This window comes from Helianthus annuus, chromosome 1, assembly GCF_002127325.2.
Source record: "Helianthus annuus cultivar XRQ/B chromosome 1, HanXRQr2.0-SUNRISE, whole genome shotgun sequence".
Lineage (NCBI taxonomy): Eukaryota > Viridiplantae > Streptophyta > Magnoliopsida > Asterales > Asteraceae > Helianthus > Helianthus annuus.
In genome coordinates, this window is record NC_035433.2 from 105,514,712 (window position 1) to 105,533,490 (window position 18,779).

Genomic DNA, 18,779 nt, shown 5'->3' on the forward strand with positions numbered 1-18,779 from the left:
AACAAGTTTTTGTATAAGCTCGATTCTCTATGAAGGAATAACAAGTTTTTGTATAAGCTCGATTCTATATAAGCTCGGTTACACGGGGTATTCTCCTATGCTTCTATTCTATACCAAGGTCCGGTTCCTACCTGGTTTTTTAAAAATCGGGTACTGTTGTTGTACCTGATTGGGCCTTACCCGGTTGCGGGTACGGCCCAAAACCCGTTTTGTGCACCACTATTTCTAACCACATTTTAATTTCAACTTACATCCAATGCTTTTTGATTCCATTTGAAGTTTTAAAACTTCTAAACTTTGATTTTTATAGTTTGTGGACTTCCAATCTTTGATATTTTGAAGAAAATTAGAGACTGTTTTAGGAGATATTATAAACAAAGTTAAACTTATTATAAAAAGAGTTTACACAAAATGATGTTACATGTCTCCTCCAAGTTATGTTCCAAATTGATTAGGAAGATTAGGGCTCCTCTTCAATTTAGTGCAGATGATGTTGATGAAGACATAGCTTGAGATCTTGATGTTTTTACTTTTTAATCAGATGGCTCTTTCCTCAACACTGCTAAAACCAACTTCCAGTAAGGATCCTTCATAACCATTTCGAATTTGAGCAATGTAGGCGGGAGCGCCTGCATTGGCTCACACGGTGTTTTCTCACACATACACACAAACAAATCATACTCCCATCACAAACTCCCGAATAATTTAAAATCTTCAATCTCATGAATTTAAGCAAAAACATCTTCCACAAAAGATAACTGGGGAGTATCATTACAGGGTTCACTATCGGCTTGCAACTGCTCATAGTTTAATTGTCTTGAAGCTTCATACAAACCAATGCCAACACTAACAGACAAGTTCAGACATCTTACATAAGTTTCAACCATTGGAATTTTAAGCGTCCCACCACCAAGTGGCTCGTTTTTGCAGTCATGCAAAGCCTCGGGTGGTAGCCCACTGGTCTCTGACCCGAACACGAGCCAGTCTCCTCTCTTGTATGAAAAATCCTGCATGCACCAGACACATTTTTAGTTTTATTTTTAATAATTACTGTAAAAATAAATAACGAACCGTGGTGACTTACAGAATGTATGTTTGTCCCTCTTTTGGTAAATGCCAGCAGCCTTTTCTCACCACTCTGCACAGTACATACAACTTTAAGTCATTAATAACAAGTTATTGAAGAAAGGTAAACCGATAGCTTGAAGATTTAAATCACCTGTTGCTTGAAATAGTCACGAAAATCAGCCCACGAACTGTGCACTTTAACAACTACATATCTGATGTGAAGATGAAAAGGACAAATAAAAGTGTGTACACATTATACGATCTAAATTTAGCGCGATGACTTCAACTATTGAGTATATATACAATACTAAGGATACGGCCAGTAATCCAGTCCAGCTCGCTTTAGCTTTGTATCATCAACCTCAAATCCCAGTGGCTGAAGGAGAGAAAAACTATGACTCAATAAAAGGTTAAATTGTAGAAGAAGCTTAGAAAAACAGATGAAGCAGCGGGTACCTCAACCAGGTGCAACCCAACACCTGATGCTGCACAACTTCTAGCAATGCACCCAGTGTTTCCAGGAATCTGCAAAGGATTGTAAAATTATGAATACACAGCAAGAATAATGCCTGCACCTATAGATCTGGAGATATAAATTGTATGTGGATTTAATTAAAATGAATCCTGTATAAAAATTTAATCATTTCAGCTCAATTACACCTTTATCCAAACATATTCAAGAAGACTGGAATGAAATGCAAATGAATCGCAATAAAGGTCAAAGATAACTTTTTTAAAGGTAAACAGCAACAGAGAACTTTCTAAATGTCCAAAAATCGAAAATATATCCGTCTAAACTCTCATAATAACACAACGTTCAATAGGTTTTTATGACATATATTTTTTAACACCAAGAAATCTTCTCTGTTTAGATGCTTATAAAAATGTTTAGGCACTAGTGCTGCTACTGAATCTATCTCTTTTGGTCTCATGAAAGCTTCAACATTGGACCTCCAATCACTTTTACAAGGTGCAGACATCACGTATGCGAGGCATTGGTCAATGTAAAAGGCACGCAGCCTCTGATGCAATTTCCTGAGCCGCACACCTTTTAGAACCAAATCAATAAAATCATGGGAAATGCTTAGATGTTCCAATTTGTCATCCGGGCTCAAAGTCAATTCACAAAAAGCCATTTATAGGGTAAGGGTAGATAGTGGTGAGATCTCTCATATGGCATCAGTACTTGATTGCAAAATGGGTATCTTTCCATTCATTTACCTTGGATTACCGGTGGGTGCGAATATGGAACTCGTAAAAAATGGCGACCGGTTGTTGAAAGATTCGAAAATAAATTATCACAATGGAAAGCTAGAACCCTTTCATTTGGCGGTAGGGTAACATTAATCAAGGTGGTACTAGGTAACCTCCCTACCTATTACTTCTCTTTGTTTAATGCACCTGTGGAAGTGGTTAAACGACTAGAGAAAATTCGAAGGGAATTTCTATGGGGTGGATGTATTGACAACACAAGATGAGTTGGGCTCCATGGTATAAGGTTGTGGCACCTTTGGAGTTTGGAACAAGGAGGATTGGGTATTGGGAGCTTATCGGCAAAGAACAAAGCGTTAATGGTAAAGTGGTGTGTAAGATTTAAAAACGAACCAACCCAACTTTGGGCAAGGGTCATTGCGGCAATACACCGACTCACCAAGGAGCTAGAAGCTACTCTCCTATTCCGCTTAAATGCACGTTGGGAGGTGTTTAGAAGGGTATAATAAATATGGGTAGGGTATCGGGTAATCGTGGTGTTGAAGTGCAAGAAAGGCTGCAAGTCAAAGTGGGCGAAGGCGATAAAACGCATTTCTGAATTGACAATTGGGTGAGCGGTAGGCCGCTGCGTGAATTATTCCCCAATCTATTCGCTCTGGAAACCATGGTTTTAAAAAAAGCTTGAGGCGTGCGCCTCAAAGCGCGACGGCCAAAAAACGAGTCTGAAGCGCGCCTCATGGGGTATTTATTGTATATGCGCCTCAGAGGGGCTGAGGTGCTAAGAAAGGGTGTGCCTCAGGGAATTTTGTTAGTTGTTTTTTATGTTTTTGACTTTTTGTGTCAATTTTAAGCATTTCATGTCTTTTTTATGTGTGTTTTTGATGATTTTGATGACCCTGATGATGAAATTAGTTAGTATTATCATTTTTATAATATATATAATTTTTATATTTATTTGTCAATACCGCCTCGGGCTTACGCCTCATGAGGCGAAGGGAAAACGCCTAGAAACTCATCTCCGTTCTTTTAAACCTTGCTGGAAACAGATAAATTTTGTATGATTTGACAAAGATACCAACTCACTCATGGCTGCATCGAGTGGATCTGGGGTAGTGCAAAAAATCTGTCTAATAATAGAGATATGGTGGAATGGAACAATTGCAAGTTGCTGCTGCAAATTCAGAACATGGGGCAGGAGCAGGATAAATGGCTTTGGCAATCGGGTACTGTTACGGAGCCGTTTCGGGTATGTGATATAAGGAGGGAACTAGATTACATGCCTAAAATTCCTGAAACGAGAGTACTGAAGTGGGCTAGCTGGTTACCGAAAAAAATAAATTGTTCCTATGGCGGGTAGTGCTAAACTGTATACCAACACAGGAGGCCTTGGTTATAAGGCATGTTCCAATACCAACTACCAGGTAAAAGGCACGCAGCCCCTGATGCGATTTCCTTAGCCGCGCACCTTTTAGAACCAAATCAATAAAATCATGGGGAGTAATCAAGTATCAAATTTAAAGTATGGGAAAATACTACCAAAAAATAAATGTTTCAACTTAAGATTATTGACCAGCAAACTCATACTAATCCAAGTCTATTAAACAGACTAGGGTTTGGACATTGGAGTACAAATGCACATTAGCATCTACCATTTAGAACTGAGTATTATCAAATCATTGATGTTTTATAATTATACCTGAGGAGAAACCAAAACAACTTGAAGAAGTTTACCATCAGACACCTTGCTTCCATTCACCACTCCTTCCGTAGTTGAACTTTCAGCTGCAAAATGCACATATTATTGTCACTTATAATCCATCAATTTCATGCTCGTTAGTCAACCAAAACCCTAAATATTCAAATAAAACTCGATGACAGAGAGAGAGAGAGTGTGTATACAGAGGGAACAAAGGGGGGATGATGAGTGATGAGAAAGAGGTGAGTTGAATTTGTTCTTGAATTGAAGCAAGACAGATGTGCGAAGACGAAACGGAGCTGAGATTGAACGCCGGAAGTGAATGGGAGTGGTGATAAAATCTAGGGTTTTAAGACATCCGGCTGTCGCCATTGCTGAAACCTCCCCTTCAGTCTAATCTCTTCTGCTCACCCTGTGTTCAACTGTTAGTAGATGACTTATCTACTGTCGTTGTCAACTTTAGTCCCTCAACTACTATCACCTTGTCTAGAAGTGTGCATGGTTCGGTTCTTTGGTTATTAACCGAAACCGAAATCAAAACCGAAGTGATTGGTTTGTATCACCTTGTCTAGAAGTGTGCATGGTTCAGTTCTTTGTTTATTAAGCGAAACCGAAATCAAAATCGAAGTCATTTTAATGAGTTACTCTATTTTATTAACCAATCGTTTTTCAGTTAAATAGTTTGGTTTATTCGGTTAGTTTGTTGGTTATCGGTTCGGTTTTTCGGTTAATAACCAAAACCAAATTTTGACTAAAGTTTTTGCTTAAATATATATGTAACTGAGGTATACGTATATGAAATGAATGTATATATATACATAAAATGAAGATATAAATATTTTTGCTTAAATATATATGTAATTCTTTGCAAGTCATAATGATCACAACCCGCGTATACATAACCTCTTTAGACTAGATTTTGTCTAGAAAACAAGCGATGCAATTTTCTTGAGGTAAAATACCTTTTAAAGTTCATTATGTTGACTTTGGATTGTATTATTATGCAAAAGGGTAAACTCTCATTTTTAGACTAAGGATTCAGAAATAGTATGTGATCCAAAAAATGAAATTTTTGATATACAAGAGTTTGTCGATCATTCACTACTAGAAAAGTTGTATTTTGTTACGAAAATTTGCAACGCAAAAAAATGCGTTACAAATTCCAACACATTTGCAACACATTTTTAATGGATAAAAAGTTAAAAACCCCTAATTATTGAAACAAATTTGTAACACAATAACTACACAAACAAAAGAAAATGCATTTTCCATTGGAAATGCGTAACAAATTTTGCAACCCATTTGTAACGAAACTTTAAATTCACAAATAAAAAAAACCGCCTCATAAAGAAATCACCACTTTCAACCTATTATTATATACATCAATTACCATCGTCGATTTGCGCCAGTGGATTATTTTAAGTTTTTGTTTTTGCCACTGAAGTTTGTCTTCTTTGATTTCCCCCCAGCACATATTAATTGCTATCAATTTACTAACCTTTGGCTTCTTCATACAACTTTTGGTCACACATGTTCTAGACAGAGGAAGGGAGAGAGGTGGTAGGCACAGTGGACCACCGACGGAGGGCGGCGGCTTACAACGCTGAGGACGTCGTCATCGTTTTCCTCGGTCACTTGAAAACAGATCTGCCGGTTGTGGCTTCTAGAACAAAGGCAACGTCATACCGCCGACAATAGCAGCGACGGAGATAGCGATTCTTTGTCAAGGAATGGGCGGTGATGAAGGTTCAACAGCACGGCCCGAGACCTGGTTGCGCGGTCGATATGTCAAGGAATGGGCGGATTGACTTTCTAACGAACTCGGCTAGTGTTCCGGTAATTCAATTCAGGTTCACATGTCTCATCGCAAGATAATCTCAGTGTAAATATCATAATTAAAACCTAAAAATCATGTTTATGGAGATTTTCTTTGAGATCAAAGTTATATGAATTTTTCGATACATTTTGTGTGCGACTATCTAAAAGAAAATTTGACTATTGGTCAATTGTATAGTTTGAATATGAAAATTCAAAACCCGGTTACAAGTAACTAATTCGATCTATCTTTTCTCCAATCAATAGTTTACGCATAAGTTAGCATGCTGGCGAAACCTAAAATTTATGCATAATTGGCCAAGTTGAGCAGCTTAGAAGAGCTGTGAGTTTCACTATTTCTTGTATCGGATTAGGATCAAATACAAAAGATCCTAATTGTAAGAAGTGTAAGAAGGATTTATAGAGTGACAAGTGTCCAATAACCTAAAAAAACCCACTACACAAAAAAACCCCACTACAAAAAAAAACAAAAAAAAAACCTTAAACATCCACCACCACCAAAAACCTAACCCCCCCCCCCCCCACATCACCCACCCTAAAAAAAAAAAAAAAAATTTCTTTTTTGCCGAGGGGGTGGGGGGTTTAGGTTTTTGGGTGGGGGTGAGTGTTTAGTTTTTTTTAGGTTTTTTTTTTTTTTTTGGGGGGGGGGGGGGTGGTTGGAGGGGTGGGGTGGGGGTTTAGGTCTTTTGGGGGTTTTTTTGGTGAGGTATAGTTTTTTTTTGTTTTTTTTTTTTTGCCGCGGGGGGGGGGGGGGTTAGGTTTTTGGGTGGTGGTGGGGTGGGGTGGGGGCGGGTGTTTAGGTTTTTGGTGGTGATGTAGTGGGTTTAGTTTTAGGTTATTGGACACTTGTCACTCTATAAATCCTTCTTACACTTCTTACAATTAGAAGCCTTTGTAGAATAACTTGAGCCGTCTTGTATCATAACAAAATAGAATGACTTATTTGATGCAATTGAAGAGCTCCAACTTCACAAGAGGAGGATAAAAGGTGTATTATGGCTACTCTTTGGACTTTATGGAATCAGAGAAATAACAACATATTTAATAATAAGATGGAGACAAATTTGAGAAGCAACTTTCCTGTGGTTAAAGCACTGGGTTAAACTGGAGTTCGTTAGTATAGATAATTGGTTGCTTACGGAGTGAACGTAATATTAATGTAAATTTTGGGGTAGTGACTTCCTTCTAGCTCCTGGTTAATTTTAGGAGATCCATGTTTTTTGGCGATTAATAAAGTTGTTTCTCTTCCCTGTTCTAAAAGGAATGAAGAGTGTCATCGCTAATCAATGCATTATTAATTTTTTTTTTCATTTCTTTTAACTTTACATGTAATGTTATTCGGTTTAACTAGTACCGAACAAGTGCCCGTCGCGGAGCGCGGGGCATCCACTAGTTATACATAAATAAAAAAACGACGACACATGTAACACGTGGTTCCAAACTCGTACTCTCTCTCTCTAAACCACCAGTCTCAACTACGACACACTGACGGTGTACTTACTGGAGCTTCGTCTGCCAGAAACTCCACCGATCCAATTGTCTTCGCATAACCTTTTCCGTACAGTCGATCAAAACTCATAAGTTCGATGGAAACAATGGACGCACCTGTTCCTGAGGTTAGAAACGAATCAAAACCAACGCGTGTGGAGGAAGTAGGGCAAAATTTAAGTGCTTCTGCCATTGGAGATACTATGGAACCGTTAATGCTAGGGTTGTACTTTATTGAACTATTGTGCACATTATGCCTGTCGTTAAAGGAGTTTAGAGGTGCTCTCTTTGTTCATAAACATATCTATTTCATTCTGTTTTATAAAAATATCTGCTTATTTGCTGGTTCTCTGTTTTTGGTATGATGAATATGGTGCAGATATTGCATTTTTCTTTTAAGTCTGCTTTGCTTTCAAATTTATATCTAATAGATGTTTTCTATTTTAGTGTGTGACACCTACGGGTATACTTCTTTTAAGGTAAACATGGATACCAAGTTTAACTTCTTAGAACTTTGCGTACAAGTTCATACGGTCGGTGTTGGATGATTGGTTATTCCGTAATAGGACATGGTTTCTCATGCCCACACCAGACCTTCACAACTTGAATAGTCGTCATAAGGGTGCACGGGGCGTCAATCGGGGAGGTCTTCGGTGACCCTAGTCACCGATCGGGAACACCGCCGCCATCAAAGCGGGGACCCGAATCGGTGAAGGGGAGCGGTGTGGAGTCACCGCTTGGTTTGGCACGATCTTCGACAATGGACCGTTGTTCAACGGTCGAATTTATAAAAAAAAAAATCAACTTTTTTAAACAATATAAATATAAACCAACCTAAATCAAATTTTTTACCACATCCACCACTCTCAAACTCACACCACCACTCTCAAACTCTCAAATCTTTCAAATACAACACAAAATGGATTCCAAGCTTCCGTTTCTTTCTACCCTACCCGACTTTCCCGACGATGGAGATGCATCGTCAAGCGATGGTAGCTTAATTTTCTTCCAAAATCTCATCCAACAAGCGGAGCTACTAGACACGGCATCGTCTAGTAAAAAAAAAGTTGTCCGTCGAGATCGTGAGGGAGGCCATGAGACACTCATGGCCGATTATTTTGTTGAAAATCCAAAATTTAATGACGATACTTTTCGTCACAGATTTCGTATGTCCAAGTCTTTGTTCCTAAAAATTGTTAGTGACGTGGAAGCGTATGACGAGTGGTTTAAAGAAGGCTTAGACGGGAGAAAGAAGAAAAGTTTCACGCCGTTGCAAAAGGTTACTTCGGCGATTAAACAACTTGCAACCGGTAACCCACCAGACGAAAACGACGAGTATTTAAATATGTCTGAAAGGACCTCTCGTGAGTGCCTTGAATATTTCTGCGAGACGGTCTGTAAAAGGTATGCTGGTGAATTCTTACGTAGACCAACGAGCCACGACGTTGCGCTATTGTATCAGGCTCATGAGGAGAGGCATCACCTACCTGGTATGTTGGGTAGTCTGGATTGTACACACTTCGTCTGGAGAATGTGCCCCACAGAATTGCGTGGACAATACATGAGAGGCGATCATCAATACCCGACGGTTATGTTAGAAGCGGTGGCGTCTCAAGATTTGTGGATTTGACATGCTTTTTGTGGCCCGGCGGGTTCACAAAACGACATCAACGTGCTGCAACAATCTCCATTATTTCTTGCTCAACGAAACGGAACGACGCCAAATTGTCCATTTCAAGTGAACAACCACTTATACAAACGCGGGTATTATCTTACTGATGGGATCTACCCTACCTGGTCCGTGTTTGTGAAGTCTTTTCCATATCCTCACGACCCGAATGAAAAAAAGTTCAAGAGGCAACACGAGGTCGCAAGAAAAGATGTGGAACGGGCGTTTGGTGTGTTAAAGGCAAAGTGGGGAATACTAAATCGTCCAATGCGTTCGAAAACGGTGAGAAAAGATGTGGAACGGGCGTTAGGTGTCTTTTATTTAATTTTTATTTTTATTAATATTTTTTTAATTTATAAACATGCATAATTTTACAAAAAAAAAAAAAAAAAAAAACTCAACTCCCCTAAGAGGGGAGTGCCGCCATCGAAATGGGGTGTTAGGGGAGTTTAAGAGGGGAGTTGACGTGGCACTAGTTGATTGGTTGGGCGTAAGAGAGGGGACTCACCTCTTACCTCTTAGGTAAGTGCCCCTTACACCCTAATGTTGTATCCTGTCTTTTGTGTAACATATCGAAGTTTAGGGATGACCTGTATTCGTTACTCTGCTTTATTGTCTTTATTCCATATCCACAGAAACTCTTGATATAAGTCACTGAGTTAGGGCAGAAACACTTGATATAAGTCACTTAGGGAAAAATAAGTCACTCACAGTCCCACATCGGCTGAGTGAAGAATACATATATGAAGAACTGCCTATATAAACAACGGCCCAATAAAGGAATAAGCATACCTTTCTCGGCCTTTTGGCTAAGATCAAGTGTAGGGAATGGGATCAAATACAAACACTTAAGTTTGTAAGAACCATAAGAACCAATACATAACTGACAAGTGTCCATCAATAAAAAATTAGTTTAGGGGTAATTTAGACTTTTTGACCATATTTATTTATAACTAATTAAAAATAATTACAAAAAATATAATCAGCACAACACTATATAATTAGCACAACATCATTAATCGTTCTTCATTATCAGCACATCGTCCTCGAATCGTTCTCCATTATCAACATAAACGACATTAGCACAACATCTTCAATCGTTCTCCATTATCAGCACACCAGATGTGCTGATTATATCTACTTTTGGTGTTTGTTTGTATTATTTTGTAATTAACACATAATCAGCACCTTATTAGCACAAATATAAAACACCTTTTGTTAACTTTTTTAAAAAAACACTTTTATAAATACAAAAAGGTATAGCAATATGGTACTCATATTAAAGATAAAAAAATACTTGATTTTATGGTATATATTTTTAAAAAAAATAATGAAGTATATAAAAGTTATTTTAGTTTAAAAAACCTTGGTGGAATTTGTATTTAATAGAAAATGGTCAAATGACTAGCAATTTTACAAAATTACCCCTAATTTGTTAGTAGTAATTTTTAATTATAAGAGTTTTATTTATAATCAATATCAACCCTTGATTTAAATTAACAATGGTTCAGATCTGTTCTTACGGTTCTTATAATTAGCACTGTTTGTACAGGATCTCAACCCGTGTAGTATCTGTTCTTATCAGTTTAATATCTGATATGTGGGCCATCGGCCCACTCGATATTAATCTAATTTTTTATGGGAAAAGGCCCATCACAATAGCTTGCTATTGGGGTCTTTGAGCGTTTGCGTTGCATTACTGCCTAGGCTTGGCGCACCCCTCCAAAACACAGTTAATTTTTTCATTTTCTGCACAGATTTTATCTACTTTTTTTTCCAACCAGACAAGGATTTAACATAAACCCAATTATCCGTGGAATAAGTGTACAAATTCATGATCCTGCTGCTGGTTGCTTTATAACTTTTTCTCATAAAGTATGCAACTCTTGAAATTTTTTCCCTAAGGTCCTCACTGAGTCACAGTTTTGTTTTGACTGTGTTTTAATAAAATTTGGTGTTTACCTTTTGCGTTCACTCAGATCCTCTTTGAGACATATCAAAGGGACTAGGTATCACATATTATTGAGTTCTCAATGCATCTACTTGACTGGTCAAATACATTCTTCTTCTGTTTGTTCCTTGTTCTCTTTGTGGAACTATACAAGGGACTAGGTATCACATATTATTTGGTGTTTACCTTGTTCTCATTGCAATGCTAGTTTATGGACCTTTAAGGAACCCATACTGTGCCTACACGTCATCTAATGAGTTAATGCTTGACCAATGTTTTATTTGCAGGTTCGACCTGGTTCTTCTAGTACATCGTCAGGGTCACCGGATAGAACTCGTTTTTCCCACTCAGAACAGTGGACGAAAGATGTTATTGAGTATTCACAGCATCTTTTGGATGAATTTGTTCAAAAAAGTAATTCCCATTCTACCCTTCATGTTAAGGATCGATCACCCCAGTTTGCTTATGGTGGGTCCATGCTTGTGTGGGTGGAACTAGGGGTGCAAACGAGCCAAGCCAAGCCCGAGCTCAATTAACTTATGAGAGCTCGAGTTCGGCTCGTTTGTAGTTTCTTAAGCTACTCAGCTCGGCTCGTTTACTGTACAACTTTAAATAAGGGGCAAATGTCATTAAATATTAATAAAACTAATATTACACTAAAGCTCAATAAGGCTCGACGAGCTTTACATACCAGGCTCGAGCCCGGGCTCGATAAATAAACGAGCTTTGTTTTAGGCTCAAGCTCGGCTCGATCTCGATAAGGCTTGAGGCTCGTTTCGATCTTTTTCTCGAGCCTAAACGTTCTGATTACATCAAGATGTTTGTTCTTGATGAGGCTGATGAAATGCTTTCAATGGGGTTCAAGGATCAGGTATGTATGGTCAAATTACGTTTTACTAGTCAGTGTCTAACAAGTGGTTTTTCTTGTTCCAAATCTATGATATCTTCCAGTTGTTGCCATCAAAGGTTCATGTTGGCGTGTTCTCCGCAACAAACCGGTTAGGATTGTTGTGAAGCGTGGTGGACTCACTTTGGAAGGTATCAAATAGTTCTATATGGACTGGAAGCTTGAAACACTCTGTAACCTTTACGAGCATGTTAGTTTTGTGATTTAAAAACATTAGAACTTGTGTTATGTATTATTTTCGAAGTACAGTGAATTTGAAGCAGGTTTTTTAATCTTTTCTATGTATTTTTTTCTGATGATTTTCATGCACTTTTCAGCAAAAAAAAAAAAAAAAAAAAATTGATATATAATTGAATTTTCCAGTTTTTTTTTATTTTTTAATAAATATGTTACAAATGCTTTGCAAATATTTTAAGAGATGGCGTAGGAAATGCGTTACAAATAAATTTCTAACGCCATATTTCCATTGCAAATACGTCACAAATCTTATACAAGAGTAATTAAGGAATCGTAGGAAATGCGTTACAAATAAATTTCTAACGCCATATTTCCGTTGCAAATACGTCACAAATCTTATACAAGAGTAATTAAGGAATCGTAGGAAATGCGTTACAAATTTCCAACACAATATTTCCGTTGCAAATAAGTTGAAATTTGTGTAGTAAATGCGTTACAAAAAGTTTTCCCCGGGGCTTTTTCCAACATTAGGTTTTTGTGACAAATGCGTTGCAAATTCAGAATTGCGACACAATTGTGACGGAAAAACACATTAAAAAGTTCCATTTTCTAGTAGTGTTGTGAGCTTGATTGCGTGTAAAATTGGATGAAGTGTGTGTGAAATACGTTGCATATTGTCTGTGTATATAAACAAGTCAATTTGCAAGTGTGTACACCAAAGGCTACTGCCATACACTAATCTATTGCTAGTACGTGTTAAGTTAAAACCCAAGTGGATCGAAGATCAAGTTTCAAGAGAGGTTATGTTAATATTGCTAGGAAACTAAACACTTCTCAGCAGCTGATTCTCGACCCCTAAACCACTATCAGCGCCATCTTATTTACGAGCGCATATTTTGATACTTTCAGCGTTTCTGATCATCCACTCCTCGAATCCTTGGGAAGATGCCAACTCAACCATCATATTTCTAGTAAACCTCCCACATTCTTTCATTGAGATTTCTTCACTTCCAGTTGAACCTTCATCAATCAATACACATATAATGACTAAATGATCCACTGAATAATGTATAATGAGCAATATATCGATTAGTTGACAAATAGTTGCTAGGATAGATAATGAAGTAATAAGTAAACTGAGCATTGGCGTAGCTTAGTGGGGGTGGGAGGGGGCAGCCGACCCCCCGAACTTTTCGCTCAGTAGTGGAGAGTTTGTAGTTTTTGTATAGAAATTTTTGGGTATATACGTTTTTTACCCCCCGGTTTTATAGAAATTTTTGGGTATATACGTTTTCGACCCCCCGGTCAGAAATCTCAAGCTTCGCCACTGAAACTGAGTGTAACAAGTTGCAAGGCAATGCAAGATTTACAATATTCATGGATAACGTACCTTGTTTATGTAGGATCCATGGCCACAACATGGTCATCTTAGATAATATTGGAGCTCTACGAGAAAAAAAAAACAAAACAAAAATGATAATAATTACAACAATAATAACAATAAAAATAAATGTGTTTGTGTGTTCAGGTAAAGGATCCTGTACATTAACCCAGAAGTGTGAGAAGTGTATTATAACACTATATAATAACACTATATAACACCATATAAACACCGTATAACACTATGTAACACGATATAAAATCATATAACACTATGTAACACTATATAACATTATATAACAAATATAACACTATATTTTGTCTGATAGCATGTCTATGATAGATGTATAGTGTTATATATTGTTACAGAGTGTTACATAGTGTTATATGGTGTTATATGGTGTTACATAGTGTTATACGGTGTTTATATGGTGTTATATAGTGTTATATATAGTGTTATAATACACTTCTCACACTTTTCACACTTTTGAATTAATGTACACTATCCCTACCCTGTGTGTTCATATATATGTATATCCAGTTGGGTTGAAAAAAACTTACATGATAGAAGTAATCGTGTAATAGATGGCTAAACAAGAACCGACTGCTACCATAGGCAAAGAAGTGCCAATATAGCCCTGGTAAAGAACCAAAAGCCTAAGAGGGTAAAACTTTCAACATAGATAATAGAACAATGCATATAAAAAATGATTTAGACAAACAAGTGACCATATCGCTTGCCTTAAAAAGACATGTGAGCGCAAGAACACACATGACCCGCTTGACAGAATGTACTGCCCCATCTTGAGCAAACATGTACCTGGCAAGAAAGTATGAGAACAACAGCTAAAATTTCAATAAACATAGGACTGGTATAGTAAAAGGGGACCCACTTGCTAACCGCGATGAACGATAAAGCAATATAACCTGCAAGCAATCCATGACGCCATCCATGTGCAGGTGACACTGCACGAAACCAAAAAATAAATAAAATGCAGAAAATAGAGAGGGGCGGGATTATGACGTCTGGAACAATCATATTTAGCCTCCTCATTTCAAGCTAACTATCTTTCTTGTAATTAGATTACGCATATTCAGAAACTGTGGGAATACAAAGTAAAAAAAAAATAATAAGAGTAATAACTTGACCTTCATCAAGAGCGACAGTTACAAAGTGGGAAATTCCAGCAGCAAACTTCACATCAACAATTCTTTTCTCATGAGGTGGCATAAAGGAACTCCAGGAACCCTTTTGAATAGCCATCCAATCGTCTTTGTCACATTGGCATAACCCCAACGAATCATTCCTGCAAACAACTTCCTTTGTGAATTCAGAATCATGAAACTTTGGCGTGATAAAAGACACCAACTAGAGATGTCTTACTTACCGATGAAAACAGATCTGAATCATGCTATGGCGTCCATGAGGGATTGATTTTGAGGGAACCACCGTCACTTGATATGTTTTTCCATAACTCTCAACTTTCGGTGTTGGTAGTGCATTGACAGAAACACGTCCGCAGTATTGAAAAGTGCCATGAAGGGGTGAGGGAGTTAAGTCTATTTTCGGATTTGCCATATCAATGCCTGTGGTTTTAAAACAAAGAGGATTCCAGTTATACTCAACTTTATGTGATAAGTAGTAAAAAAACACCCAATTAGACAATAGTTTGGTATTAAGAGTATCCAGAGAAAAAGGACTACCCCCTACCCCCCCCCCCCCCAACCGCGAGTTAACGTCTATCTATATATGGTATTAACTAACTGCTTAGATCAAAGTTTGGTGTATTCTCCCTAGAAAATACAAATAATTAGCGTAACACTAAACGCTATATAATGAGGAAGGTTACCTACCATGTGAGTGGATTTTGTGCATGCCACAGGCTAGGATAATTGCTTCGTGGATTGCTTCCTTGTGAAGAGCATAATGGTATATGTTGGCTAATGATTGTTTCACGCGGTGCTCGGTTAGAAGACCACAATGCTTTTCAAACAACTTCAACTGCGGCGAAAACAAATCCCATTTAGAAAAGAAACATGCACACATGCAGTGCAGTAGTTAACTTAACTTACGGTTGATTCGAGGCCATGAGGGGGAGGGGGATTTTTGACGTCTCTAACGACACGTAAGGTTGACCAAGCCTTTGTTGGGCCAAAAAGGAGCAGCCCAATCATGTCAATCCTGCTGTCCAGATAGGCTAGTTTTGTGACTGCATCAAGGATCTCCTTGGCAAATGTGGGTCTATTGGAAGTTGATGAGTTTTTGTACTGCACAATTTGGATGGTATGGATGTCGAATGCACTCAAGTGGATTCCCCAGGTAAAGGTGTTAGTGAGGAGTCAAGTATTCGGTCCCAAAAAAAAGAAAAAGGAGAGAAACGAAAACATAAGGCAACATTAGAGTCACAGCTTATAGAAGTTGGTGAAGATATTAGCAAGTTGGCAAAGATGATGATTGAGAAACACACACTTTCTGATGATATGGATGCATGTTTGGAGAAGTTGGAGACATTGGGTTGGGATGAGTCGGATGCGAAATACGAAACAGCGCTTTTGCTTTTTGGTGAGAGTGCCGATCTTAGGAAACTGTGGGTACGTCTTAAGCCGCAGAATTGTGAGAAATGGGTTAAGAATGCGGGAGCGAAGTATGGATTGTTAAACTAAGATTGTGCTTTGATTGTTTTACTTATTTTTTTTTGGGTTAGATGTTATGTTATGGATGTTATGTTTCGGATGTTATGTTTTGGATGTTATGTTATGGATGTTATGTTTTGGATGTTATGTTTTGGATGTTATGTTATGGATGTTATGTTATGGATGTTACGTTTATTTATGTTATGATATAATTGTTTATTTATGTTATGTTTATTTATGTTATGATATAATTGTTTATTTATGTTATGATAGGTACCTTATGGATCCGGATGATGAGATTATAGTTATCATGATTTTTTGTTGGTATTGGGTTTCATTAGCCTCGAGAATAAATGTTGAAAGGATAAGAGACTTGAATTCGGCATTAACCGGTCATGAATACACGCAAGAATTATTGCATGGTACTTCTACACAATGTCATGAGATGATGCGTCTTTCACGTGATGCATTTATACTATTGTGCAATCATTTTAAACAAAAAAATTGGGTGCAAAGTAGTAGGTCAATAAGCTTGGAAGAAAAGTTGGCTATGTTTTTGATGGTCATTGGACATAATGAACGTTTTCGAATGGTTAAACGAAGGTTCCAACACTCAACGGAAACAATTCATAGATGTTTTCATGAGGTCCTAAAGGCAATGATGAATTTCGCAAGAGAAGTTATAGTTCCAACATCTTCTAATGTAAGCGCAAATAACTCCGAACGACATAGAAGGCTAAAAGAAATATTTCCTGGAGCAATAGGTGCCTTAGATGGAACTCTTATACATGCGATCGTGCCTGTTGATCAACAGACTCGTTACAGGGGAAGAGGAAAAGGTGAATGCTTTCAAAATGTATTAGCAATTTGTGACTTTGATATGATATTCACATTCGTATGGGCCGGATGGGAGGGCATTGCACATGATTCACGAGTTTTAAAAGAAGTTGCATTCAACCCAAATTCCGGCTTTCCTTTTCCGCCACCAGGTTTTTAACCAATCTTCAATGTTCATTTCATACATTATTTGTTTTTTATTTGATAGTTTTGATACAGATAAGTATTACCTTTGTGACGCTGCATACACCAACACTCGTGGATTTATGACTCCCTACCGTGGTACGAGGTATTGGTTAGCCGATTTTAGACGACAACGTGCGTTAACTAAGGAAGAAAGATTCAATCATGCTCACGCACAACTCAGAAATGTCATTGAACGTGCATACGGTGTTCTAAAGGCGAGATTCCCAATCCTAAAGCAAATGGCTCCCTTTTCTTTTCCAATACAAAGAGACATTGTGATTGCTTGTTTCGCCGTCCATAATTTTATAAGGAAATGCAATATTTATGATCAGTTATTTATGGACTATGATGAGAACACGATGTTTCATGAAATGCAAAGTGGGGAAAATGATGGCCTGCTAGTTCAAGACATAGAGTGGGGTTCACAAGGTATTGACTACATGACTTCTTTACGTAACCAGATTGCTAATCAGTTGCTTTCAAATGAATCAAATTAAAATTGTATGTAGAGTTGTGTTATTTGTATTTGGATTTCGTATGTTGTGTTGTTTTGTATTTGGATTTAAAGGATTGATGTGTAATTTGGATTTTCTAAGGCGTTTTGTATTTTTCTTTTAGAAATTTTCATAAATCTGTACACTATTCAGAGCTCTTGCCAAACAGATACATTTCATTCAGCACATAATAGTTCAGAGGGGTAAAATAGTCATTCTACACAGTCATTCAGAGATACAACCAAACAGCTCTTAATGGTTCAGCACTTACTGGTTCAGAGCCTCTTACCCATTCAGGCCTCTTACTGGTTCAACACTTACTGGTTCAACACTTGCCAAACAGCCCCTAAGTGTGTATTTACCATACCATGAATAATAATGATAATAATAAAAGTTACTTGTTGATACAAATGCAAAAGATGAGCATCTCTCGGGTGTATAGGGTTAGACATGGCTCGTACGGCATCCCATCTGATGCGGTTCTCCTCCTCATCAAGATGTGACTCATACAACATGAGTTCTGAGGCTGAGGGTGGGTGTGGAAGTAGGAACGTCACCATCGTCACTATGGTGGCCATGAATATTATTGTAAGATGAAGCAACACACGGGACCTCCACATTAGACAGTTGAACAAGGTATACTTATATATCCTTTGCATAACAACAATCAATCAAAATACTAAACTTACTGTCAATCAAACACACAACAATTTGCATATAATCTATACTAAATACAAGACTTCCATTCCGCGGCACGCCCGTTCGTTGTTGGGCTGGCCTTCTTGTTTAAAACGAAGTCCCTTTTTGATGTTAAACTAGGTTTAGACCGTGCGTAATCGTAAAAAATGGGGCGTTTTTAACCCTCAAAACGCCCAAAAAATGCCTGGCGACAGCCCCCGGGGCGTTTTTTTTTTTTTTAATTTTGGCTGTTTGGCGTTGTATATTCCACGCCCAAGCCCCATTTTGATGGTCCAATCACATTTAACCCTCTTCTTCTTTAGCCAATCAATTTTTTGAATGGTTTTTTTATTTATTTAATTATTTACACCCCTTTTAAATGCCCACATCCCCAGTACACTCATTTTAGAAAAACGCCCATTTGCTGACTAGGACGACACGTGGCGTACAACGCCCAAGGGTGGGGCATTATTCACCCCAACCACTACGCATGGTCTTATGCCCCGTCCATGTTGTGGGTTGGAAAGCCGGATATTTCTCAGTTTGATAAGATGTACGTCTGTGTT

At 37.9% G+C, this 18,779-nt stretch overlaps 3 protein-coding genes and 1 non-coding gene across 5 annotated transcripts; 2 read left to right on the forward strand and 2 right to left on the reverse strand.

The window, feature by feature from the left end:
- Nucleotides 1-371: 371 nt before the first annotated feature.
- On the reverse strand, nucleotides 372-4,395 carry LOC110873406 (putative tRNA (cytidine(34)-2'-O)-methyltransferase). Its single transcript, XM_022122325.2, has 7 exons — nucleotides 4,180-4,395; nucleotides 3,977-4,062; nucleotides 1,525-1,593; nucleotides 1,386-1,444; nucleotides 1,220-1,280; nucleotides 1,085-1,138; nucleotides 372-1,007 (listed from the first exon to the last, which is right to left on the reverse strand). The coding sequence occupies exons 1-7, from the start codon at nucleotides 4,346-4,348 to the stop codon at nucleotides 729-731; spliced, it is 777 nt and encodes a 258-aa protein (XP_021978017.1). The 5' UTR covers nucleotides 4,349-4,395; the 3' UTR covers nucleotides 372-728.
- A 6,104-nt stretch (nucleotides 4,396-10,499) lies between these two features.
- On the forward strand, nucleotides 10,500-10,692 carry LOC118482842. Its single transcript, XR_004869006.1, has one exon. It is a non-coding gene; the product is annotated as a U2 spliceosomal RNA (small nuclear RNA).
- Nucleotides 10,693-14,454: 3,762 nt separating this feature from the next.
- LOC110928729 lies at nucleotides 14,455-15,431 on the reverse strand. The gene is made up of 3 exons (XM_022171768.2): nucleotides 15,239-15,431; nucleotides 14,773-14,971; nucleotides 14,455-14,691 (listed from the first exon to the last, which is right to left on the reverse strand). Exons 1-3 carry the CDS (start codon nucleotides 15,429-15,431, stop codon nucleotides 14,469-14,471), a joined length of 615 nt encoding a protein of 204 aa, XP_022027460.2. The 3' UTR covers nucleotides 14,455-14,468.
- Nucleotides 15,432-16,321: 890 nt separating this feature from the next.
- LOC110873414 lies at nucleotides 16,322-17,636 on the forward strand. Of its 2 annotated transcripts, none has more exons than XM_022122338.2 (2): nucleotides 16,322-17,007; nucleotides 17,075-17,636. In XM_022122338.2, the coding sequence occupies exons 1-2, from the start codon at nucleotides 16,329-16,331 to the stop codon at nucleotides 17,536-17,538; spliced, it is 1,143 nt and encodes a 380-aa protein (XP_021978030.1). In that variant the 5' UTR covers nucleotides 16,322-16,328; the 3' UTR covers nucleotides 17,539-17,636. The 2 variants fall into 2 exon arrangements, with proteins under 2 accessions (XP_021978030.1, XP_035845908.1); XM_035990015.1 differs by having other exon boundaries at nucleotides 16,323-16,857.
- The last annotated feature ends 1,143 nt before the right edge of the window (nucleotides 17,637-18,779 follow it).